A 27,152-nucleotide genomic window follows, 5' to 3' on the forward strand; every position below is an offset into this window, starting at 1 on the left:
TTTTTATACATATTTTTTTCAGACTGTTTCTGAACTAAATTGTCAGACATGGTGTTGCTCCCAGATACAACGGAATTGCTAGCAAACATGAAATTCATCTGATCATTCTGTTTATGTTCTTAACCTCAATTAAATGAATACATTTTCCATTTCACACAAATTTTGGAAGTGGCAATTTTGTTCAGTTTCATTTAAATGCTTCCTAATTGTACAGATATCTTGAAGTAGGCTGTTATATTTGTGTCTATGCAGTTACAACAATATAAAATGTTACAATAATATAAAATAACTGACAATTTCTCAGTTTAAATATTTATATATGTTATTGTTTATTATTATATGTTTATTAAAATATAAGTTTAAAGTAACTTAAAATATTTATTATGTTCGAAGGTTTTCTTTAGGACTAATTAAACCCAAATTTAAATAACTTGAGGTTTGTTCAATGTGACATTATACAGAAGTGACAAAATGAGATACAATTGCATCATTAAACAAACGAGCCCTCAGGATTACAGCAAAAACAATAGCACAAGGACAAACCCTTAAACAGGACATCCATCAATCTAACAGGATCAATTTTCCAAAGGTCTCTGGATCAGGGATAAAGGAACGAGGGGTTAATCTCCAGAAATCATGTCCTTATTAATAACAATTTTTCAAATATCTAATGCCTGTGAAAGAGTAACTAAAAAACTAATCAAAAGTGATGGCAGATTCGGCCAGCTTCTGCCTTTTTTCCAAATGCAACTATAAAGTCTTGGTTGCTTTGATTGTTAGCTTATGTTTATGTGGGCTTGTTTTTTGATCTACTAATATTTCTGGACACGTTTTTTTTTCAATGCGATTTCCTCATGGCCACAATCAACAGATTATACGCCGCCACCGAATCATAAAAAAACCCTTGCTTTGAACGTCAAACTAAGAAAGCAACAGCATCTGATATTTCTGGAACAATTCAATGTGCAATTACTGTTAATTTGTCCTGACGAAATCATGTGAAAGCACTTGTCTGCTGAACTTAACGCTGTATGAGAATATTCATGTCTTTGACTTTCCACACTTAGAAGATAATTATTGTTATTACCATCACGGTTGAGATCACTCCACAAGGACATGTCACGACAGTTAAAATCCACACAAGCAGACGCACTACACAACAGAGCAAAACGCAGAACACACGGGAAACACAGCGTTTCCCGTCGAGAACACAATGTTTTATTTGTATAATTACTCCCCCTCTGCTGTCGTTTAGATTCATATATTTAAAACCCGTGCAACTTTATTGATTTTACCATAAGGCTGCATCATTTCTGCACCATAAACAGATCCGGGCTTTCTAAACAGAACAACAGGGTTTAGTGTAAAACACAGCCGTGTTGACAGGATGTATGATTAGCTGTGCAGGGGTTGGAAAGGGCCGCTTGGCAGACATAAAAGACAAGTTTTTCCTTTCAGAAGCAAATAAAGGGACACAAAGTGGATATCACATTGAATCATGCTCACAGTCAGAGGTGGCGGCTTGGCGTGCCGTTGACCAATCTCACTTGCTCAGAGCACACTTATAATCCTACAGGAAACCACTGGAGCCAATGTGACATATACGCTGGACACACACACACACAAAGCCCCATATTTCACTCTTGGATGTGGTTAAGAGATATATAAGAAAGCTGGAAATTCACTCTTCGATGGCACACCAAGCCACTTTTTTTTGGACTTATTCTAGCAAACTGTTATTCAAATAGAGTTATTCAAGGACGGCCCTGTGTATGAATACAGCCTCAACACCCTTTGCAAGAGACCTTAAAGCATTTGAGACAGCCATCTGATAAGGCAATTAGTGTAATATATTGTCTTGATTTGATTCATATTAGTCTCATTTGATTTACTGTGCACAGTCTGCAGAAGAGCTAAGATCCAGACAACATGTCTGATGCCAGAGTTGATTTAAATGTCTTTCTATGGATGCTGGGAGTATATCCCAGAGTACTGTCAGAAGGTACTGGGGTTGTTGGCGCTGGGGAGGCAACATAAACGACCATCTAAAGTGTCAGCTGATAATCTAAATTCAAAGTGACGGCAAACCAAAGAAGCATCTGTTTTTGCTCTTTTAACTCAGAGCCTGTGATGATGTTCGTTGTTGGAGTATGTGAGTTTGGGCTTTAGTTTTCTTTTTTTGTTTTCGTAATCATTTGTGTTTATCATTAGGGCATCACATCAAATAAACTATATTTAGATTTTGGTCAACCACAGAATGATGATAATGACAGCAAACTTCATTCCTTATCCAACAGGGTTGACTCAGATTTACATTGCACTGTCATGTTAATTATTTATGGAAGGGTGAATTTATGGCCCTGTCTGGGCAGGCTGCTAAATCTGAATGGCCAAATATTGAGATTTTAGCGCTATGCTTTTAAATCACCCCTTGATTTGTCTCTGCTTGTTTGTCAGTGGCTTTGCGCTTCAGGTCATGAATTTTATAATAACATTATCTTATTAACTTGTATTTCTCGCTATTACTCACTTGTACTACTCAAGTTTCACCTATTAATTTCTGTTAATAATGAATGAATGAATATTTTTAAGATGGTACAAACTAAAGAAAAAGCTTCACAGAAAACAAACAAACAAATAAACAAATGATTTTTTGAAGTTGTAAATAAAGATTATTGGAGTATTTTTTACAAGAAAATACTATTTCAGTCAAAATTTCATGATCAATTCAATGTGTTACTTGCCATTTCTTTGTAATTATTTGTACAAATTTACTAGCAATTTCTAAGTGAAAATTGTTTCTAAGTAAATCCTAGACCAAATTCTTTTCAGTGTAATTTTATAAAGATCACAGCCAGGTCTGTATGTAAATATATGAACTTATTGTCTTTTTAAATAAACTGTCATCTGATGTAAATTAATTTATATGACATCAGCTGGTATGCATTCTGTTTTTCATTGACAATCAGAGCAACATCACTTATTTCCTTTTTTGAATGGCCAGACTGAACGTTCAGTTTCTTAACAATGCTGGGCTGTATCATTTCCCAACTAATGGAGCAGCAAATGGGATAACAAGGCCCTCTAGATTTGTAGGCTGTTTCTGAAATTAGCACATTTACGAGCTCTGTCTAAATTAAACAAATCATTGATTTTATGTAGGGGAGTTATAGCACCATATTCTGGAGAGGAGTCTCTGAGAAACCTGAGAGCAATCGGGTTTCCCTGCTTGTGTTGTCTCACTTTCCCTTCATTCTTGATGTTGTTTCCAGTTAAGAGAGAAGAGAAACAATCTCTCACCCCCCAGGTACTCGGTGCCACACCACCAAGAGGAAACAAAGCCTCCGCTCCTCAAACGAGCGAAAGCTGCGTGTTCCCCTGTTGGAGTGTGACACACGCCGGGCCCTGCCTTTAGTTAAATATGAAAGTGCCGAGCATGTGTGTGTGTGTGTGTGTATTTGGAGAAAGTGACTGCCAGGACTCACAGAATCAGCTGCAGAACCATTTTTAGAGCTCTCGTTTCCCCTTCTCTCCCCGTCGCCTTTGATCATGTAGCACTGTCTACAGTATGAATGCGCTCGCTCTCCCCCTCTGTCTTTCACTCTCTCTGTTCTTTTGTGTGTATTTGTGCATGTATGTAAATTGTAGCGACAGAATATTAGATCCATTGAGAGTGATGGGTGTCCTTGGCTTCAGATTTAGATAAGAAGAGAGGCCTTGTGTAATTCTGGAAAGAAGTTATTTAGAGAAATGTCTTAATGATTTTTGTTCATACAATGAAAGACAAAAAACTATTGGACTCCAATGTTCTTTAAAATATCTTCTTTTATGTTTGACAGAAGAAAGTCATTCAGATCTAGAACAACATAAGGGTGAGTAAATGATGACAGAATTTTCATTTTTGGGTGAACTAGCTCTTTAAATTTCATATCAGACTGGGTATAACATCTAATTTCTGATTCCTATTTATAATTGTATCTACTGAAAAGTGATTAAAGGGGACTTTCACCCAAAAAATGAAAATACAAAAGAAAATGTTTTTTGTTCATACAGTGAAAGTAAAAACATTGAACCTCAACGTTCTTTAAAATATCTTATTTTGTATTTCACAGAACCAAGTCAGTCATATAGGTTTGGAATGAATTGAGGGTGAGTAAATGTTGACAGAATTTTCATTTTCGGGTGAAATATCCCTTTAATTTTCTGGGGGTAACATGTTTGTTTTTGTCAGGTGAAAAGAAAAGTGATCCTCAGGTCTGGTTTTCCTTCATATTGTAACTGTCAGTCATTTCTACAGCAGCACCATTTTGCTTGTCCATTACATGTCCATACATTTTTTTTGTCCTGTCGTTTAAAAAAAAAAAAAGTAAAAAAAAAAATGAGGAATCTGTGCTGATGCTCCATTGTGCGGGACATCTCGCTATAGGTCCTCTGGTACCCGTTTCACTGCAACCACAGTTGTAAAGGTAATAATTAAGACCTGACTGGTGTGTTGAAGAGATGTCTCTGTTATTACAGCGGCCATCCTGCCTCAACACAGGTCCCTCAATTATCACTGTGCTCTGCATTGAAGAGACATCTGAGAAGTCAGAATCACTCAAAGTAAATGAATGTGTGATGTTTAACTTCCCTTTCAAACGGTGATGATTTTTACTCCTCTTCTGCATTCACAAGGATGTGATGTGGTAAGAATGACAAATGAGACCTGATGGCAATAAAAAGAGCAGTTATCAGGCCAGATTAACACTTTTCATCAAACATTAAGTATATTTTAAAACAAAAACACTTGATTTAACTGTTAATATCTTTTATCTAAATTCAAACTTTTTCTGCACTGGTCACTAAAAGTAGGATGCCTCTCTTTCATAAAGAGAAAGCGGATCATTTACACTCGGATGAAGCTCTCTGGCTACCTCAACTTTTACATTGACTGAAGTGTAGATTTATAAATGTCCCAGCTTTGCTTGTAATGGATTCAATCAAGTCATAGTAATATGTTTTGTTATTTGATACAGTCCAGAGAGAATGTAAAATAATTTCAATCGAATCAAGGGGCTCTGGAAATGGAGGAGAGGATTTGTGCTTAAACCTGGTAAAAAGAGCTGTCATCAAAGCACTTCACCAATCCACACCAGTCCATTTACAGACATGTTAAGAGACTGAGGCCTGAAATTTGATTTTGAATGGAAAGGGACCTTGGACATGGATGGGCTATTTCCTCCTCTGTTTTACTGATGCTTTAACGGAGGTCATTAGCAATATAAGAGAGTGCTAATGTAATGCAGTAATGCATATATGTATGGCTACTGCCCTCCCATCACCCCAACATTGCACTCCCTCCTATTACTCTGGCCTGGGAACACACACAACAAACTTCTTCTACTGACTATTTATAAAAAAAGAAAAAAGAAAGAAAAAAAGCATCGTTTACAAAGAAAGACATTTGTAAACTTGCGCTTTATATTAGCTCTCTGCTCGAGGCTGAAACAAAGTGTAATTCCATCTCTGTCCAGCAGGTGGATTTCTGCGCGGTGTCGATTCAAAGGAGTCTGTTACTGTTTGAACATGTTTACCAATCAACTGTCATTTATTTATTTTAAGTAAAGCTGTTGAAACAATATCATGGCAGCTTATATATGTTCGCTTTCATTTTGTTTATTATAAAAAAATAATAAATGAGTAAAACGTACGTTTTCCGTTTTTTGCAGATTGACAAATGTTCTCAAGAGGAATTCGTCGTACTTATTCAACTTCAGTAGCAGGTCTGTGCAAAAATAAGCAACAGGTAGACTAGAATTACTTTTTACAGCATGTTAAAACACTTATATGTGACTTATATGGACTAAAATAGCTAAACTCGGAGGCAACCCGGTGCGCGCAATGGGACGCTGCACACTTACCTATTTCTGTAAAGACCTGGCGCTTTGTTGAAACATCTTTTGTTTTGTCGTGGACTTCATTTTCCAGGTCTTCTAAATGGTGAAGAGAGACGATAATTCATTCCGTGCTCACAAAACAGCCCATGAGATCCCCCACGGGAGCGTGGAGAAGGGGGGTCGGGGTCCTCAGCGCGCGAGGAGGAGAGAATGTCAGTCAATGAGCAAACCTGGCGCTGAGCGGCAGCACTGCACCTCCAACACTGTTTCCACCTCTGAGCAAATCTCTGCCTATCGTCTCTACTTTGCCACTGAACGCAGACTCGTTCCCATCGGTACATGTAACTGATACAACTCTCAACGCACGACACGACCCGGGAAACTCTGTCTGACGCGCGGCGACCGTCTCACGTTCTTTCCTCGAGGTGCGACTCTACTTTGCTTCTCATGCTTCGCGGTGATCTTCGCTCGCTTGTTTCGAAAAGTTTCAGTTGTGGGGATAAAAGGACAGCTAAACCTTCCAAGGGATTTTTTTAAACAACGTAAGTGCTCTGAATGTCTTGACAGAGATTGTTTTTATGATCCCGTGCGAACGCGTCTAATGTTTCTGTGGAGAAATCTAGTTTTATCGGACTGTTTAATGAGTGACCCCGAGCCTGATTTAGCGCACCCTAACGTGGCTGTCTGCTGCTCCGGGATAGTACGGCATTTGTTATTGTTGTTGTTTGCTTTTTGTTGTGTGGAAATTGAGTTAAGGCGATGATGCGCAACTTTATTATTTCAATAGATCTCCTATCAGATAACCATGTTTCGCTCGCGCGTAATGGCTTGATTGCGGCAATAATTTTAGTGACTTTTTATGGAGCACCTTCGCTTTTAGTGTGGAAGAGTTGCTGAACTCCTATAACATTTCAGCAGCTAACTTTGCTTCGACTTTAACATCAGTTCCTGGTGTTAAAGTTTGCTGAAATTGTGCATTTGACCTCTGGTTAACTGACTTGAATGTCATTCATCTGAGAATGTGAGACACACTTATTACGCTTAAAATATGTGTACATATTATTAATAAATAAATCAATATGCCCCTAAACAATCTTGTTTATCACTGCGTAACGTGTTAATAATGCCGGTTCACATAAACTCTCATTTAATGTTGCTCTCTTGCACAAGCGCTTTCTAGTGTCGTGGGAAATTAGGCGGGTCATTGAAATACTAGTGTTTTTGGTTAATGGAACTGAAAGGGAACATGTTATAATGATACCCGTGGTGATGTGCGCGTGTCTGCGGTATAACATGCTTGTGTGTGATGTTTAGTGGGTTAACCTTTAATAACCAAACGTTGTCAGTGCAGACCGGGCTTTAAACCAGCTTCTTGGGTAGTTCAGTTACGCTTCCAACTAATTTGTGACTGGTAGTGGACGTGAGAACTTCTCCTGTGAGTGAAGATTTAACTCTTCCATTTATACTCCTCTCCATTTATAGTCTGTAATCTGAGCGGGAATTGATGCGCTCGAGACCAATGTTGCGGATAATTTATATTTTGTTCTCAAGCCACAATAGACTGTTGGCCTGAGTTACACTCTTTATTTTTCTTCTAAGTGCGCATGTGTGTTAATTGAAAAAGAAATGTTTAGTTTTAAATTCATCCGTCAACAATGGTTGTTAAATAAGAAAACCATAGGCCTACTCGGAGCAGTTAGTTGGATAGCACTTATAACTGGATCGAATCCGTGCAGTAAGGAAACAAGGTGCAAGGAAACACCTGTTTACTATGGGTCGCTACAATTTACACAACACATACGGGAGTGGTTCCGCTGTGCTCATGAGTTGTTAATAGAATTTCCAAGGAAAATTCTGGGCAAAGCTTTCAGACTAAGACTTATCTAAGACTTATTAACCTCCACAGTGTTTTAAAAACATTGTCGCGTTGCTTAGATTTTTTATTATTATTATTATTTACAGTTTTCTATCATTTGAATAGTTCTACCAACGCTTTATGTTTAGTCTGTTTTTATAACAACATTCTTTTAATCTATTTTTAACAACAACAAAAAATAAATATTAGAGATAAAAAAAATAAACAATCACAACAAAACACTTGTCTTCAATTCTGAAACTTAAAGTAGCAGTTTTGCGTCATAGTATGCTTACAATTAGGGGTTTATTTATTCTATTTAATATTTTCAGTGTTAGGACAGAGCTACATATCTAAACACCCTATAATTCTCCTTACAGACTTTTTCTTCTTCACAGTCACATTAATTATTTATATTTAGGGTGACAGAATACATTCGTTGTTAAGTAAATAGCCACTTTCATTTAACATCGTTCATTTGTGAATTTTCATTTGTAAGAGGGAGTTTATTAGCTTATTATTTTATTCCAGTATTACGGCCTTGTGCAGTAAATATGAAACCATTTTGCACTTTACAACTGTGTATATATTGTAATTAACTCAAATTATTATTTGTAACTTTATATTTTATATTTACAGCAACAGCAACAAACAATGTGTGGTACTCCCAAATCTATATTCAATGACTTCATTCGTTGTTTATTTTTAAATTGTTCTACAGGACAGGAACGCGCTTTATTTACGCGCTTTCATTCAGACTGGCCGAATCATTTTTCACAATTACACGCTTAATTTGCTCCATATTTAATTGTAGATTTTTTGTCATAAATCTTTTTTATTACACTTAATATTTCATTTGGTCGTGTTTGATGATTACATAGATGTTTAAATAATAACATCAAGTTTATGTTTTTGAATCTCGGAAATAGCATTATACAGAATGAAATTATGGTCATCAAAGATTACAATGTCTTTTAAGATACGTGTGTTAATTGATATTTGTACTGGAGCGAGTAGAGCCAAAATCACTGGAATATGTTAAATTAGATTAGATGCTAAATATAGGCTAAGTAATGGACAGTGAGATACGGAGCCTTGTGAAATCCACTATAGTGTCTTCAGTGTTCATTTTAATTATTTTTAAATTAATTTTCATTCTAATTATACATGGAGGATTATGCAAAACATCTGTAGAAACATTTCGATTTCTTAAATAGTCTAAATTCTATTTGTATGTTTATTTAACCCGTTTTATCAAAATTATGAATAAAAGCAAATTAACCAAATTAAATCACTGCACCCTAGCTGTTGCGCTCCTGCATCCAAAACATTAACATCGTATTTCCATTCTTTTAGGCTGATTTAAAGTTTTCAACCCATAAAGTTTATTTATTTATTTATTTTTGCCCCGAGTTATTTAACACAATATTTCGGTTCGAGTTTCAATGAGACAACAGGATGGAAGAAAAGCAGCAGATGATTTATTCGTCAGCGTTTCGATTTTCACCCCTGCGTTTTCTGCTCTGTCCTTTTCAGCGCCGATGTCAGTTGTTATTGCTTCTCATTGATCCCCGTGCAAAGTGAGAAGTGAACTAAAATTAATGTCGATTCCAGTGGCCGGATCAATGGCCAGAGTTATTTTAATCTGGATTTGTAGCATTAAAAAAGAGCAAGCGCAATCAAACGTTTTCATTCTTGTTAACAATTAGGAGGAGAGGAGAGCATCCTTCCACACAGGCAGCGAGGACGGAGACAACAAGAAGTTCTGCGGCTCTAACTTACAATGATATTTGACTGAGAAGGTCTTTCTGGTCTGGATTCAAAAGAAAAATCCATCCGACACCGCGCGCTGAAAGTAAATGAAGCACGCATTTCTCAAATGCACCGGCTTGATTGGCCTTTTGTCTATTCCACCTTATCGACAAGCGTGCCGTTTCCCAACGAATTAAACTAGAATTAACCCCGTTAACTCGTACCCTCGTGCATGTTTATGTTTTGACGTGCTAATAAACACTTCACCGAAAGCTCATTTGTCATGCAGATGGTGGCATGGTATGGTAATTAAAATAATCTACAAATAATACCACAGTTTGAGCACAGGGGAAGGTCGTGGTCCTTAAAGGATTCTTTTGAATTTGTCGAGAAATATTTAAGATGCATGTACGTGACAAGCGTTTGGACGGTTGTATAAAGATGAAAATAATCAGGTGTAGTCTTTGGATTGCCTAACTTCACCATGTCCCCTTCCATTATGGTTTGAAGCGTGCAGACACGCCTATTCATGTACCTTTTTATTTAGTTCCGAGGCGGAACATTTGAAATTTTATGGTGAGTGAGATACTTTGTTTGTTAGGTAAAGCGCCCCAACCGCAGCAAAGCCTTTGAATAAAATCTACTGCTGCTCGAAGGTTTTTGAATACTGATGATCGCTCTCGTCCTCTTTTACTAGTTTGTATGCTATAACTATATATAGTTTGTCTTTTTTGTTTTTGTTTTTATATTTAATTGCTTTTAATGCTTGTAGTTTTGCTGATTGCTGATGTTTTTTTATCATGTCTTTTTAACTTTAATTAATTTAATTATTAAATTAAATTGATAACTACCATATCAACGCTAATTTAATTAGAATAAATTGCGCTTGACCTTATGATAAACTGTATTTTGTCTCAGCCATTGCAGTGACACTCAATGGGGCGTTGGCTGCTCGTTCACTCTTGAATTTGAAGTGCAAAAGAACATACAGATTTTCAATGTTTACAATTTAGGGGACCTTAAGATATTTATACTTATATAATATTGCAACAAATAACAAAATATCAATAAAGTCATAAATATAAAACTTATGACAAACAAACATAACTGCATTTTAAAGTCATAGAGATTTCTGTTAGAGCTGAGCTAACTGAAGATTCATTGGCTATATGCTAGTTTTTGTAGTTTGTTCTTTTTTGATTTACCTAGCTGTCCATTATTTAGATGTGAGTTTTAGAGCTGTAGAATAAGTTAATTTTACACCCTCTCTCACAAGGCATTACCAGTGCATTTGCCTGGGATCAATAAGAGTCCTATATTTCTCTGCTTGTCTGAATGTTGCTTGGTATCTTCCCACTGAACATTAGTCTAGGAGTGAGACACAGCTCTTCCCACCAGTTTAGAAATATATATAAATGCCTTTTACATTAGTTACTGTTTAATTCTTACAGTGAGCGAATGCATTTTTTAATGCACAAATTTGTGGAAGGATAAGCATGAAATTCATTCTGTTTTCTTACTCGGTGGAAAATGTTGTGGAACTGAACTTGGAATAAGAGGCCAACCGTGCTAGTTAAATTAATCTTGTGTTTTATAAGACATGCCAGCCAACAAGTTCAGGCGGTTTAGTGGCAGACTGCTCTCGCATTGTGCTTCGTTATCTATTATTGACGAGCCTCTGGTTGGCAAACAGTGTGCTCAAACCAGGCAAAATCAAAACAGTGTAAAGTCTCTTTCTCTCTCTCTCTTGCTCTGTCTCAGTACACAGTGGCAGGCAGCAGTGGACAGCTGTAAGGGTGGTGAGGTGGGTGGGTGGGTTGGTGTCGCCGTGGCTTCTTTGCAGTCCAGTCCTGGCTCTGAGCACAGAGGATCCAGACACCTTTGCAAATAATCTGGGCTTAGTGAGGAATTAGTTGGCTCAGGTGGGTGGGATGAGACAAACAGTCCATCAGCCCCTGAAATGAATAGGGCAGGCAGAACAGGAAACTTTGAAAATCATTTTGTTCACAATGAATCAATGTTCCCTGGTGCCCGCCGCAAAGCTTTATTTGAAAAGCAAATCCTCACTTATTCTGACAGCTCATGGAGAGTGGCACGTTTTCTAAGCCGAGAGTAAATCGTGCAAATTTTGTCTGGGGGAAAAAAAAGTTGCGAAAGTTTAGAGGCGGGCCCTCGGTATACTTATGCAGACGATAAGATCCAATAAAGCAGTGATTGATTACCTCTATTTATTGCTGGGTTTTATTGTGTGTCATACACTGTGGGGAATTTATTTGTTGATAGTGAACTGGAGTGTTGAGGCACAGCTTGTACTATCATTATTGATTTAGTTAGCTGTATGTCCAAGTGTCATTATCCTTCACTGCGTTCTCAGTCTGTCATTAAATCTCACTTTCACGTCTTCAGGATGCAGGCGTTCATTTTTTTTTTGTCTCATACCGCAGCTGCTACATGTTATTGAATTGTTCTGTGGAAGATTTCATATCACGAGGGCTTTGATTCTAATTCAGCAGGATATATTATCTGCGTGGTCCTAAGTTGCAGGCCAGCCGACGGTGAATGACTGTATTTTCAATAATATCGACTGTCCTCCTGTCCAAAAGCGCTTCCTTGCGGAATACTAAGTGAGCCATCCTCTGCCGAGCAAATGCGGCCTGGGCGATCCATGCAGCAACTTTTACCCTCCTCACCACAAATATTTAATTCCGCTTCCCTGATTGACAAGCTGAGGAGAGACTGGAGTGCCGTGTTTGTGTCGGTGACGGCAGCCATTTCGAGTGGATGCTTAAGAAGACTGTTGTGGATAAACATAAGTTTACCCTCCAGGGTGATTCAAAAACGTAACAAGTGCTGCTGAGACCCTTTAGACAAAGGCGTTTGGGAAGTTTTCAAGAGCAAAGTAGTTAAAATGTGCTTCGTACTGCGCCAGTGTCATTTCCTGCGACGTCGTTTGAGGGCTCTCCATTTTAGCAGCTGCACGCATAACAGCCTTCACACCACATCATATTTTTTGACACCGCTGGAAGCTTTTCAGTGAAAGTTTAAAAAAGTGTGAGAAATGGTTGGCATGGCTTAATTTGGAGCAGCAATTAGCATGAATTCCTTTCGTCTTTCGCATTCTTGTAACTGTTGCCATTTTTGTCTTCTCACATGGTGTCTAGCTCAGACAGTTGGAGATGTGTGGATTTGAATGTGTGTGTTTTGAATGACAGTGTCTGCCCTGTCCTGTAATAAAATGTAAGAGTGGCACTTTCACGGTTGTCAACAATCTCTAAATATACTGACAGACAGGCAGAGGAGCAGGAGCTGCGGTTTGAGTGACACCCTCCGCCGAAACTTTTTGCATTTTCTCTCTGCAGTCAAATTTGACCGTTGTTTGTTTTCGATGAAATTGGATTCATTTGCACTGCTCCCCAGAGCTGTGCTGAGAAAATGTGTCATTGACAACTTCTTATTTGTCTTTGTTGTACCTGTTCTGTTTCCTTACATCACTAACTTTCTGAGAGAGAGACATAGCTCATCACGGCAACTGACACTGCAATATCATAACAATGTAATTTGAAAAGGAAATGTAATGCTAGATTTATGCTGGATCACTGTAACTATTCAGTGACAGATTTATTTTATTCCCAGATAATCAATCTCAATTTTTAACTTGTGACAAATATAGCATAATGAAATTTAAATGTACATTTCTAGGGGAATTAACTATTATTATTATTATTATTAAATTAAATGAAAAACTAATAACATGTATTTATTTATTTAGTCTCTGTTGTTCCCTTTCGTGGAACTTCGAACTGCGTCCTCTAGGGGTCGCTATGGGGAACGCCTCGTCGTGACCCGTGTCTGAAGCCTACATTGAAAAAACACCAACTTGTTTGGCCGGTGACAGCCATGCATGCACTACCGCCGCGACTAGTACAAAATAGGCGCCGGTAGCGCACATCATTCTCTTCTTCGTCTTCACTGACCGGTCTGTTTGAAGCGTGCATTCCAAAAAGCAAAGTAAGAGCTTTTCTTTCCTACTATGGCGAGCACTAGCGAAGCGTTTAGAAAGTGTGTACATCCGTGTCAGCGGTTCCTGACACCCGATGATTCACACGATCTATGCGTTGTTTGTTTGGGCGAGGAGCACGCACACGATGTCCTCGAGGGGGCAATCTGTGTGCACTGTGAGAGCTTTTCTCTGAAGAAGCTCCGCTCTCGTTTGTCTCTCTTCTCGAGGGGAGAGGGAAAACCATCGGTTTCCCGCGGTTCAGGACCCGCCGCTGCTGAGGCACGGAGGAGAATGAGCTCGTGGGGATCTCAGGTGGACCTAGCCGATGAGGCTGAAGGGGGGGTCCCCCTCTTCCGCGCATCGGCGTCGGGCGAGAGACAGCCGCTGGACGATGATATCCTCTCTCTAATATCATCTGATCCAGGGGCCAGTGCTCAGTTGGGCCCAGCCCAACAAGAGCAGGAAATGGATGTGGAGAGTGAAGAAGCTGAGGCTGAGCTTTCCCAATCCACCTGCCCTGCGTATGATGAGCTGTTAGAGGTAATGGATCGAGCCACGGCAAGGCTCGAATTACCGTGGAAACGGGCCAAGGAGGTGACGTCGCGAGGTCGCCTCGACGAACGTTATCTCTCTGGCCATACACCTCCAGCTCAAGTGAGCCTTCCTTTCCTTCCTGATCTCCACACTGAGATCGAGAAGGAATGGGAGAGGCCGTTTTCCTCACGCGTATACCGGTTTCAGCATACGAGTTATGCGAACATCGAGTCAATGCGCGAAAGCGGCTACGGAATGATGCCCCCTGTGGAAGAGACGCTAGCCAGCTATCTCTCTCTGGGGGAGACGTCATCCCTCAAAACTCCCTCCTTGCCATCCGTGCCCCTTCAAGCCACATCTCGCACGAACGGCAAGGCATACGCAGCGGCAGGTCAGGCGGTGGCTTCGTTGCACACGATGGCGGTGCTTCAGGCATACCAGGCTGACCTGCTGAAGGACCTGGATGAGGGGCAGGGCCTTTCCTCTGGCGAAACGGCTGAGCTGCGACGCACCACAGACTTGGCCCTCCGGGCTACTAAGCAGGCAGCCTCTGCCATGGGCAGAGCGATGGCTGCTATGGTGGTGACGGAGCGGCAGTTGTGGGTGAACTTAGCGGACATCGGGAAGAAAGAAAGGGGCTTTCTTCTCGATGCCCCGGTTTCGCCCTCTGAACTGTTTGGCACCTCCGTCGAGACGGTGGTCGACAAATTCAGGGAGGCGAAGTCGCGCTCAGCAGCGTTCAAGTCCTTCATACCACGAAGGCCCAGGTCTGAGCCCGAACAAACCAGGGGTCCTGGCCCGTCTCGGTTTGAGGATCAGAGACGGGCACAGAGGGCTAGTGTCGCGACTCGCGCCCCGCCTCCACCTGTGGGTGGGGGTAGGAAGTATCGTGGGTCGAGGGGAGGCAGGCGAAACCCGAGGGGTGAGACCTGGGCAAGGCGCCAGCGCTTTCGTCCGGGTCAGAGTAATACCTAGGTATTCACTCTCTCCCGCAGGGGGTACAACATCTACCCTGTTCTCCCCTTTTTCTAATTCCCTTTTTATGACCACCATCTCCAGCTGACCGAGGTTAGCTGTAAAACAATTTCAAACAGTCTCCTACTGGGCCCATGATGTTTTGGTGGTTCTATGGCCAGATCATAGTAACCGCCTGACTGATGGTCCGGTCAAAAAATCCCCGGACACAGCTCCGGCAACAAGCCTCGTGGTGGGTGAGTATGATCCATATATCATGAGAGCATGTATACTAATGAGAGACTGAGGTGGTCATGTGTAAAATAACCTAATAGAGTGTATAAAGTTACCTGCAGCAGGAAAAATCCGGTCAAGAGATCCTCGGAGCACAGCTCCGGTACAGAAGTCATGGGGGTGAGTACGATCCAAATATCATGATATCTGTATATTAAGGACAGACTGAGATGGCTGTGTGTGTGTAACCTCTATAGTTCCTTGCAGTGTTTCCGGGACCTGTACGTTTCTGTCCCTTGCTAGACGCCCTCGGTGAGGTGCCGTTGCTGGGTTCAGAAGCCAGGTGCTCTACTTGCAGTAGGCGTTTCACTCGTCGACTTACGTCCAGGCGGTAAGGGAAAGCCGGGCGTCGGCTTCATACCTCCTGGATAATGCGGCCGAACACGGGCTTCTGCGGGAGCCTCGGGAACATCAGGCCCCCGGTGCTACGCTGCAAGGCACCCGGACTGGGCTACAGTGCCTGGTCGCCCCGAGGGGCTTCCGGGCCACCGGCGTATTCCTTCTTGCTGAGGCAACGAACGGGAGGTACAGGGGGCATCACCAGGATCCTCCTGTGTAAGGCTGTCGTAGGCAGGGCTCCCATCACCACTGAGATGGGCGAGCCGGCCTCTTCCAGCTGGCCGATATGGTCGGGTATCCATGAACTTAAAATCCAGATAATATGGTAAATGTCCACGTAAAGCAAGGCTTTGCGCATTTCCCTAAATCCACGTGAGTGGTAAATGTGCACGTGAAGCTTTGCGCATTTTTCTAAAATCCACATAGCTGGTAGATGGGCACGTGTTGCTTTGCCCATTTTCTAAAATTCCACTTAGGTGGTAAATGGGCACGGGATTCTTTGCCCATTTTTCTAAAATCCTGTGAAGGTAAGGGTTACGCGTGCGGTCTTCGTTCCCTTTGTTTAAGAGTGGGATAACACCCCGGTACCCTGGGTGCCACTCAAGTAGTGTGTCTTGGTCGACACACCCTGGAGACACCGCTCCCCTCGCCTCTGAGGAGGGTGCTGGAGCGGCTGTTCCCGACCGGCCATTACGTCCGGGTGACAATAGAACCCTAAGAAAATCCAAAGATTATGGTAAAAGTGCTCATATTGCGCACCTTTTAAAATCCACATGAGTGGTAAGTGTGCACGTTATCCTTTGCCACTTTTCTAAAATCCACGTAAGTGGTGGGTGGGCACGTTAGGCTTTGCCACCCGTCTAAAATTCCACCTAGGTGGTAGGTGTGCACGCTATGCTTTGCCACTTCTCTAAAATCCCACGAAAGTGGTAGGTGCGCACGTTCTTCTTTGCCCACCTCTCTAAAATCCTGTACGGTGAGGGTTACGCGTTTCGGACTTCGTTCCCTGTTTCGGAGATGGTTAGACCCCGATTTCCTGGGCTCCTCTCAACCAGTGTGTCTCGATCGACGCACTCAGGAGGCACTGCCCCCCTTGATATCAAGGGGTACTAAGAGGGTGTCTTCTGGCGAGCAGGGTCCTCTCCGAGGAGTTGAATCCCTCGCTCCATGGGCCGTCCTCGTGGTAATGTTGAGCGCTGCTCCCCTTTCATGAGAGGGTTACCTGGAATGTGACCAGTATTCCTCCGCTGGGGAAAACGGAGGTGCCTCGTTTATGAGAGGCTTGAGCTCGCTGTCTTCCAGAAAGACCTCGAACCAGCTGCATCAGTAGGATTGGGCCGTCCTCCGCCTCCCTGATGCGCTGGCGATGTGGCTAGCCTGCAGTATGCTACCCCTCTGATTGTTAATCATGCTGCTGGTTGGGGGCCCCCCCTCTCGGTGAGAGTTGGGTTTGGGCTCCCCCAGCTAGAATGAGCTACTGCCAGCCGGGGAAAGCCCGGCATGGGTAAGGGTCGAGCCCCCTGTGCGTCTGAGGACCAGGCGTGGGCTCCCACGCCGAAATTGTTACTAGCTGGTTCCGCTAGTTGGAACGCGCTGCGGGTCGAGTCCCCTTCTCGGTGAGAACTGGGCGTGTTGCTCCCCCAGCTGATAACTGCTAGCTGTTCCACCAATGGAACATGCTGTAGGTCGAGCTCCCGCTGAATGGATGTCTGCTCCCTCAGCTACAGGTTCGCGGCTAGCCACGCCAGCGTGATAGCCGTAGGTGAGACTGATGACTACTCAGGTTTCCATCTATAGGCTGCCCTCCAGAAGTGCCACGAGAACCCCCTAGAACGGTTGTATCCATCTACATATGGACATTCTAAAATCCACATGGTGGTAAGTGGGCACGGTATCTTTGCCCACTTTTCTAAAATTCCACGAAAAGTGGTAAGTGCGCACGTTCTGCTTTGCCCACTTCTCTAAAATCCTATATGGTAAGAGTTACGCGTTCAGCTTCGTTCTCTTTTTCTGAGTGGTCTAAAACCCCGGTTCCGCCTGGGACCCACTCCTCCTGGTATCCTCGAATACCTACTCTGACAGGGTGTTTCCACTAGAGGCCTCTTGAGACAGGTCCTTCTGCAAAGTGAGGTAGCCCTGAGTGACAGGCCAAGACTAGTAATTGATCCAATAAGTAGGCTCTTGGTCGTATTCCCTGGAAGGAATCCTTCATGATTCTAGGCCCTGGCGCCACCTCCGAGGAGGCTTCTTTTGGCACAGCTGGTACGGTGGCCCCTGCCGTCCCGCAGTTCTGGGCACCGAGCCAGCCGCCCTCATTACACCAGAGGTTAATCTCGAGAGACTGATTCCCGTGGTAGACTATTGGTAGCCTGGGTTCTACTACCAATCTTGTCCCAGTGGGACCTGCACACTGTGAGGCTCTAGTAATGTCCCTTGGCAGCCTAGGCTTCTGGCCGTAGGGAGTAATGTCACTGACAGCAGTCTAAGTCCAGGACAGGGGCAACTCCCATAGCGATATGGTGTAGTTGGTACTTAGTGGCTCGCCATGGTTCTGGCTTGCACTCCCCTCAGCATGGCGGCGTGGGTAAACCGTTCCCCATAGCGACCCCTAGAGGACGCAGTTCGAAGTTCCACGAAAGGGAACGTCTCGGGTTACTTATGTAACCATGGTTCCCTGAGGGGAACGAGACACTGCGTCCTCTAGCTTTGTGCCATGCTGCGGACACAAGCTTCAGACGAAGAAGTGAATGATGTGCGCTACCGGCGCCTATTTTGTACTAGTCGCGACGGTAGTGACGTCATGGCTGTCGCCGGCCAAACAAGTTGGTGTTTTTTCAATGTAGGCTTCAGACACGGGTCACGACGAGGCGTTCCCCATAGCGACCCCTAGAGGACGCAGTGTCTCGTTCCCCTCAGGGAACCATGGTTACACAAGTAACCCGAGACGTTATTTTATGTCAACACCAGCTTTTGTACTTTGTCATTCAAGTCTACTTTTTAATCTTGCAATACAGAGATGAATTACTATGTTGAGCACTTTGAAATGGATTTTATTTTGCCTCATTTAAGATGGTTTCTTGAATCTTTGATTTTGCTTGCAAAGATTGATAGACGGAGGGAAAGAAGCGTGACAAGAGTTGTGGTGGACATTGCGCAGTCTCTGTTTCTCGCTCACACACTCTTTGGCGTGTCAGTGTGTGTCAGGCTGACTCACTGCTCTCTTTGGTTGCTCTGGGACACTGGGCTCTCAGTTTGTGCATGCTTTTGTGCGTGTGTGTAGCTGGGGCACCAGGCAGACCGGCCGCAGCCACAGAAATGATTAGCACATCTGTACAACACTCAGCCTAGTTGTGCCCCCTCTTTCTCTCTCTCTGGTGCGCCATTGGGGGGATATCCTGTGTCCTTTTATTGGATTGTCAGTTTCACACTGCCTGACTGCGCTGATGGTAATGATAATAAAATTGAAATATCCAGGTACTTATCACTGTATTACCTTGCTATCAACACCCACCCGCACTCATTTTTTAGAGGTTATCCGAGGGGAGAGATTTGATACAGACACGAGGCCCTGATGAGTGTGAGAGTGGATAAAAAAAGAGGGGGCTTTCGATATTGGTGCATTTTCAAGGTGCTATTTTCCCAGCTAGGCCGAGTGAGAAGACGGAACGTAATGCGATTCTTGGGCTTCTCGCCAGCATCAAGCGGTGTAGTGTAACCCATTTTCTACAGACAGGAAACGGCACACATTCCCCTGCCATGTATGTGATAATGTAAAGCTCTTTTTACTGGGCCCGCAGAGTGTGTGTGTGCAGATCGAGTTTTAAAATTGATTCGAATGAGTGTTCTGGACTGCTGATATCTGTAAAAATGCCCTGATAAATTCCCCAGGAGTTTCTTTGATGCAGCCTGATATTCTGTGTGGCATTTGAAATGGCCTCGCCGTGGCACAAGTCTAAAGGCCCATCTATTTGAATTACTCTGAATAAGAAGGCCTGTTCTCCAGATGCACATATTGAATTCTGTTTTCTGTACATACATGTGACATCTCACAACATTACTGTTTAAAAGTTTGGGGTTGGTAAGTGTTTTTGAATGTTTTTAAAAGAAGATTCTTATGCTCACTAAGGCTGCATTTATTTAATCAAAAATATAATAACATTTGTGAAATATTATTGCATAAACATGAAATATTGTGAAATATTATTGAAAACATTTAATATTACTTAAAAATATTGCTTAGTTACTTTTGTGGAAGTTTTGTCCAGGACTTTTTTCTGATGAATAGAAAGTAAAAAAAAAAACAGCATTTATGTGAAATAGAAATCTTTTGCAACATAATAAATGACTTTGATGTCAGTTTTAATTAGACTAATGCATACTTGTTGAATAAAAGTATTAATTTCTTTTTTTTTTTTTTTAAACTTACTGAACCCAAACTTTTGAACAGTAGTGTATTTCACTTTTATGTCCTCAAAGAAGTAATGTTAATCAAAATCAAAATTTTCCCTTTTTGACCCTTTTTAATGATGGTTGATGATAAAAAATAAAGAATTGTTAAACAGAGTCATTTTGATTTGTATTTGAGTGTGCAGTTTGAGCAGTACAATAATTTCTGAATTTTATGTATGTTAAATGTCCATTTAACTTGTTATAGATCACTTTCGGGTCAACCACAAAGGATTGGTGATGACGGACAGACGCACACGTGCACAAATAGACAGATTGGCTAAAACGCTTCTCATTAAACCCACTCACACTTTTGGCAATCACTGAATGTTATCCTCCAGGGCTTCTTCTCGGGCTGTTTGGCTGCAGCAGAGGTCAAGGGGTGAAGTGCGGCTAATTTATTCATTCAGTCAAATTTCCTGTGCAGATGGCAGGCTGATATGATATCAGTATGAGAATCCCATCGGAGGCAGAGGAGCAGGGTGTTCACACGAGCAGGGCCGCGCTCTTATCTGATCAGCGCACTGCTCTTATCTGCCTCAGACGCCGTTCTGCTCTACAGACAGGGAGATGGAGTAAGAGGCTTATATGTGATCTGAACCTCAGATCTATGGGAGAAACTTTCTATTTCGGAAAGGGAAAAGTAGTCAAGGGTTTCAGAGTGTTTTTAAGTGGTTTAACTCCTACTCTGTTCAACTTTCTTCAGGTGGAGGACCATCGAGGATGAGCCGCCAGTGAGAGCGACCCCCGATTCTGCCAGAGTGTCGACAGCGCAAAAGTTTGCACCATTCTGCCCATACCGTTTACCCCGTCTCTCTTCTCTCCACCCCTCCCCCCCACCCCTCTGCTCTCACCCCTAACCCCCCCTCCGCCCAACCTCAGCCCAGTCTCCAAAATGGACTTGCACCGGGCAGCTTTCAAAATGGAGAGCTCCTCCTACCTGCCCAACCCGTTAGCATCCCCGGCGCTAATGGTGCTAGCATCAACGGCGGAGGCCAGCCGCGATGCCTCCATTTCCTGCCAGCAGCCTCGCCCGTTCGGCGTGCCGGTTTCTGTGGAGAAGGATGTTCACCTTCCCTTCAACAACGGTTCCTACACGTTCGCCTCCATGTACCACCGGCAGGGCGCCGTACCACCAGGCTTCCCCAATAGGGACTTCCCTCCTTCCCTCCTACACCTCCATCATCAGTTTGCCCCTCCAAATTTGGACTGCTCACCCATAAGCATGCTCAACCACAGTGGCATTGGGGCCTTCCGGCCATTCGCTTCTCCTCTGGAGGACCGTGATGGAGCAGGAGGTGGATACCAGTCCGCCTTTACCCCAGCCAAGCGGCTAAAGGGCTGCCTGGAGGCTGAGTCCTCCCCGCACCTGCGCTACTCGGACGCAGAAGGGAAAGAGTATGACTTTGGTGGTGCTCAGATCCCCTCCAGCTCGCCTAGTGCTCTCAAAGCCGTGGAAGATGTGGGGAAGAAGATCTTCGCAGTGTCAGGCCTGCTGTCGGACCGAGAAACCTCGTCCAGTCCAGAGGATCGCATTGAGCGCTGTGAGTACAGTCGTTTTTAAATGAAGTACACTATTAATGTCCGCTAACTGTGTTACATCTGTACAAATAACTCAGATACTTAAGAGTCTGCTACTACTTTTAGATCCCAAAATGGATTTTTTTGGTTGTGTAGCAATAAGGTCCCACACATTTGTTTGATAACCTTTGTTTTGTTGTACATTTTGTTTTGCTGTCTCTTTTTACATAAGCTAGCTACACTCAAATGGGTCTCAAAAATCTATTAGGGTCAACGTAAAGTTAATTAAACTAAAGTTAGTCTAGAGCAATTTTAGAAAAACATTTAAAATAATGAACTGATTAAAAAACAGTTGGAAATAAAAATAAAAGAATAAAGATTAATAATTAAATTAATCCTAGGAGTGTATATATATATATATATATATATATATATATATGTGTGTGTGTTTGTGTGTGTGTGTGTGTGTGTGTGTGTGCAACAGTGTTTAACTTATACATTTCTTGTCGTGATATGTTATCCCTGTAATGTAGAAAGTGTGTCCCACTTCACAAGTCAAACTGCTTGGGAATGTTTAGAGAGTGTGCCCTACCGGTCTTACAGAGCAGATACATTCCACAGATAACACTCATAAATGAAATGGAGGTTTCTCTTGGGTGAGAGAGTGTGTATGAGTGTGTATGTGTGCGTTTTGGAGGTGAGGAAATGTGAAATGTGTGCACAGATTCATAAGACCTCTGCAGAGCGGAAGTCCACTGGTATTACTGAAGTAATCCAACCTGACCACTCTTACTCAAATACATTAGAATCCCAATGAAAACATAGGTACACACACACACACACACACACACACACACACAAACAGAAACCACTTCACCACTTTCATTCTCAAGATGTTTACCAGCGAAAATAAGTAATTGTTTTTCCAAATAAATCTGATTTGAGGAGAAGACAATTGCTATGTAATGAGACACACACATTAATGTAAATGAATTCATAATGTATACATAATGTCTCTGTTTTCTGGTAACACACTATAAGGTTCATTTAAAAAAAAAGAATAGTTAACTACATTAATTGACTTGAACTAAAATTGAACAATTCTTCAGCAGCATTTATTCATTTTACTTTATGTGACATTAACTAATACAGTACATTTTTTATATCAAAAGATGAATTGATTGGCATAAGTTAATGCACTACAAACTAACATAAATTAATAATTGTATTTTTATTAACTAACATTAAGAAAGATTAATAAATGCTGTAAAATAATATATTGCTCATTGTTAGTTCAAGATAGCTAATCCATTAACTTGTGTTATACATTAAATGGGACCTTTTTTCCCCTGTTTATTTTATCTGGCTTTCTTGTCTATTTATTGGTTTATGCCTCTCTCTGCCAATCTCTCTTTTTAAAATTCCTCTCTCTCTCTCAGAAGAACTGTCCTTTATAGCATTTGTCCTCATCTTTTTGTGTGCACTCTCACTCAAATCCAGAAATTTTTAGATTTTTACAGTTTTCAAATTCGCTCTTTTTGGGAGAGTGCAACAGGGAGGCCCAGCAGCGGGGTAAAGAGCGAGAGAGGGATACAGAAAGAGAGGAAGAGATGGAAGCACCCTTGATCGTACAGATGAGAGACAAGGGCGGCGAGCTGAGACTGATCCGATAAAAACAGCAGCACGCAGGCTGGGATGAGCGTGAATGACACCCAACAAGAAACGAGAGAGAAAGGCAGGAGTGTGAGGGAGGAAGAGAGACAGACTAGAGGAAACTGTGTCCAGTATCTCATCTAGAATTTCTCCTGTGAGGGGGTCTCGTTTGAGAGCGCTCTTTAAGACATCCACCATAGCGCTTTTGAACCGGCAGCAGCACAGGAAGCAGCGATACAGTGCCCGTCCGTTCGGCTAGAGGGATTATAACACCTTCACCCTCAGCTCAGATTAAGCACAGATAGCAGCTCTCGAGGGCCAATCCAGGTATAATCCAAGTCCCTCAATGGACTGTAATCTGACATTCATACTATCAGATAAGAGCAGTGGCTTCTCTTGCTGAAATGAGAGGGGATTAGGGTGGCGGAAGGGATAGGAAAGCCTCAGTCTTCTCTCTGTAGAGAAAAAACAGAGAGAGAGCGTTTTAAAATTTGGAGAGTGGGAGACAGTTTTGCCTTCTCACTCTCTGCCTCTCTTCTTCTCCTCCTCTCTTTTAAAGCCAAATCTAATTAGATTAAACCTTAGGCCCACCAAGGGCTCTAATGCAATTGAATTTCCAGCAGTGTTGTAGAAGAGACTTAAATTGGGTTCCCCTTGACTGGCTACCGTGCTACTGGCTGTCACTTCAGGAACCCTGTCCTCTCTCTGGGCATTAAGCCCCAAATCTGCACTGTACTGCAGCCAGTGTGATTCTCAGCCTCTACGCTAGCGAGCAGGAAACCTTGGTAAGATACAGTCTTATGATGACACAATTCCTGCAGATAATCTCAGCCCTCTCAAGAGTTACAACAGGTCACATCTAGAGCTTTACAGCATGATGTTTTCATAATTTTTGAATGGAAAGGAGAACAACGTGTGAATAGAACGTGTCCCTTACAAAAACTATTTTTTAACCATATTTTTCACCAAATTAAATCAAATCTGGTTACCTTGTTTTGTGTATATATAGAATATTTACTGTTATTTTGTTCATTTTTTACATTATTTAATTTATTAGATTTTATATTTATATCATTTATATTATAAAATGTTTTTGTATGACTTTTTTTGGTTCATTTTCTTATTTAATTTTGCTTATATTTTATAATTATATCAAAGATATTAAATAAAGAAAAAAGAAAAAAAAAACATTGTAGTCCAATGTTATAATCTAATATTACAGTAATGTGATCATTATTATTATAATTCATTAGTATGAATTTAGAGTAGTATGACTAACTATGTTATTTTGGAAGAAATGATGGTCACCATGGAATTTTGTCTCTAGTATTTGATGTTTGTTTGTGTGTGTGTGTGTGTGTGTGTGTGTGTGTTCATTTCCCAGTGTGAATGTGTTACATCTGGAGCATGTTTGTTTGCCTTCTTCCGACACACATTAGCACAGCAGAGCCGAGCAGTGAACCTGACCCAGGACAGCTATCCCAGCTTCACAACCAGAGGGAAAGTGTGTGTGTGTGTGTGATAAACAGAGAGACTGATATAGTGTAACCTGTTTCCAAACTCAGTGTGACCCACAGAAAAAATAAGACATTAGACGTAGTCTTAGAAGGAGAGAAGGCAAGGAATGAGGAAGAGCGAGATGAAAGAAAGATAAAAAATAATAAAAGGCAGGGGATGAGCAATCAGCAGCGTTGTGAGCTGAAACGCAGACTGCAGCTGCCTTCCTGAGCAGCTGAAATAAAAGGGAAAAAATCCTTAAGACAACAGAGCACAGCCACACAGGCTTCCTTCCTGACGTGACCAGCCCGTGAGCCGTGTGGGCCTGTCTCCATAAATCCCCACTGATTTACAGGGAACCGGGTGGCTGGCAGCTCCGTGCTTAACCCCCACCACCCCAGCAGCGAGACGGTCTTATAGCAGGGCCGCCGACCGCCCGTCCTTCCCCATGGAGCTTCCACACACTTGTTCTGAACTTCAAATGATTTCAGCTCGGGTCGATATATAGCACAGATTATAGCACACATCAACACATGTTAAAAGATTCTCTCGTGTCCTCCCCAAACACGTCAGAGCGTCAGACACGAGGATATATTGTTACAGTGGCAAACCTGGCAGGGACTCGTCCTCTAATTTACACGGCTCCTGAGCAGTTGCGCCGAGATTTTTAGCAAGCATGGTTATTTTTGCATTGTGTCTCCCTGTCGCTCTCTGGCTTTGTAGTTGCCAGTCAGCCACTGGGTTTGAGCCTTTAATTATTTGCTGGTGCTCTTTCTCTGTCTCTTTTTCATTCTCCTGCTCTCTCTTTCTCCTCACTCCCTACTCAGTCTGCGTGATTGATTCTTGTTTTCATGTTTTTCGATTGGGCTGCACAGATCTGTCAGAGTGTATAGTTATTCCGCCGTCTTTTCCCTTTCAAAAGCTCTGAAGAGCAGTGTGCACTGACAGCTGTAAAAACACACAGTTGTTGTTTTTTTACCTCTTTTTTTTTGTCAGAGCAGATGTCAGTGGTATGTTTGTGTGTGTTTTTCTTTCGAGTGTATTGAAAACTTTAGGAAACAGTTGCAGCAGAAGTGGCAAATGCACCAGGATATATCATAATAATGGAAATCTGCTATTATCAAACAATAAAAAATAGTTGGAGTTGGAGAGAAACGTTTTTAGGTTTCTTTTTTCTCAAGCCGACACTATTGTCGATTTTCTCCGGCAGGTGAATAGTTAAGGAGATCAACATTGTCATCCCAACAAAAATCCCCCTCCTTCTGTCTCTCCCTCCCTCCCTCATCTGTCCTCCTGCTCTGGTTCCTGCTCCCTCCCTCTCTCTGTCACGGTCTAGTGATGAGGTTAAGTTAAGTAAGAGTGTTCTAATAATTAGGCTGCAGAGCGGCTGCTCGTCTGTGCTTACCCAGATGTTAAAAGGCTTGTCCTCTCATGTTGCCTCCTGTTGGTGCCCCCTCCACCCTTCATACATCCCTCCCTCCCTTCCAGCTTCTCCCTCTCTTTTTATATCTATCTATCTATCTATCTATCTATCTATCTATCTATCTAGCATTCTAGCATTCTAGCTTTCTGTCTCTTTGTATCTTCACAATTGCTTAACAGAGCAATAAAACTGGACGGTTTTATAGCAAACATTTGTTTGCAACCAACCTTAGGGGATTTAGGTTTCATCTCTATTTGAAACCCAGCCTCCCAGAGGCATTTGAGAGTGATGAGAATTACTTTTTGCAGATCAGAAGAGCAAAGTGTGTGATCCATCTTGCTCTCTCTTCTGGTCACTCTTGGCAAAAGACAGCAGGTGTCAGTGCAGCAGGCCATGGCTGCACCGCTCTGTGTGAAGGAGTGCCGGGCCGAGCCATTGTTGCGGCATGATGCAGATCAAGGATTAACGCTTCCTGCCTGAGCTTTGTTGGCAGGCCCACTTGAATTGGACACAGGCTAGTGTGTGCGGACTGCTGGAGCCACTGTTAGGGAAATGAACAGGGGAAATGAGATGAGAGCATGCATCCTCTGCAGACAAACAGCTGGGATCAGAGTGAATGAGTGAATTGACGTAGAACGTGACGGTTTTACACCGCAGCACAATCCTCATGAATATACAGTAGCTTACAAACACGCTTGCTTGGTATGAAATTGCATATTACTTTGAATTATTTGTGGTTTAAAAGACTATAACTATGCATTGTGACCTAAATGATTTCCATTCATAGATTCAAGAACTTGGCAGATGTGTGCACGCAGCTGTATGGGGGTTCTGTCAAGCATACACATGCACCCAGGATTTAGGTCAGGCTTGTTCCCATGGCCTGGATGTGGGCCTTGTGGTGATGTCACACTTTGCTATAAAAGCAAACTGAAAACGGTCCGCTGAGTCCTGTAGAACCGCACAGCTGGCATTAGTATCCGTTCTGCTCATGCACCCAGGGTCAGG

The 27,152-nt window shown here is 42.4% G+C and overlaps 1 protein-coding gene across 1 annotated transcript in view; it reads left to right on the forward strand.

The window, feature by feature from the left end:
* The first annotated feature begins 6,260 nt into the window (after nt 1-6,260).
* LOC107730793 (E3 ubiquitin-protein ligase RNF220-like) overlaps nt 6,261-27,152 on the forward strand; it is a 152,832-nt gene continuing 131,940 nt past the window's right edge. Inside the window, exons 1-2 of the mRNA XM_016541735.1 lie at nt 6,261-6,418; nt 20,757-21,594. Coding sequence (XP_016397221.1) covers nt 20,946-21,594 — 649 coding nt within the window. The 5' untranslated portion in view covers nt 6,261-6,418; nt 20,757-20,945. The remainder of the gene's footprint in view (nt 6,419-20,756; nt 21,595-27,152) is intronic.

Source organism: Sinocyclocheilus rhinocerous, unplaced genomic scaffold (assembly GCF_001515625.1).
Source record: "Sinocyclocheilus rhinocerous isolate Xijiao unplaced genomic scaffold, SAMN03320098_v1.1 scaffold2293, whole genome shotgun sequence".
NCBI lineage: Eukaryota > Metazoa > Chordata > Actinopteri > Cypriniformes > Cyprinidae > Sinocyclocheilus > Sinocyclocheilus rhinocerous.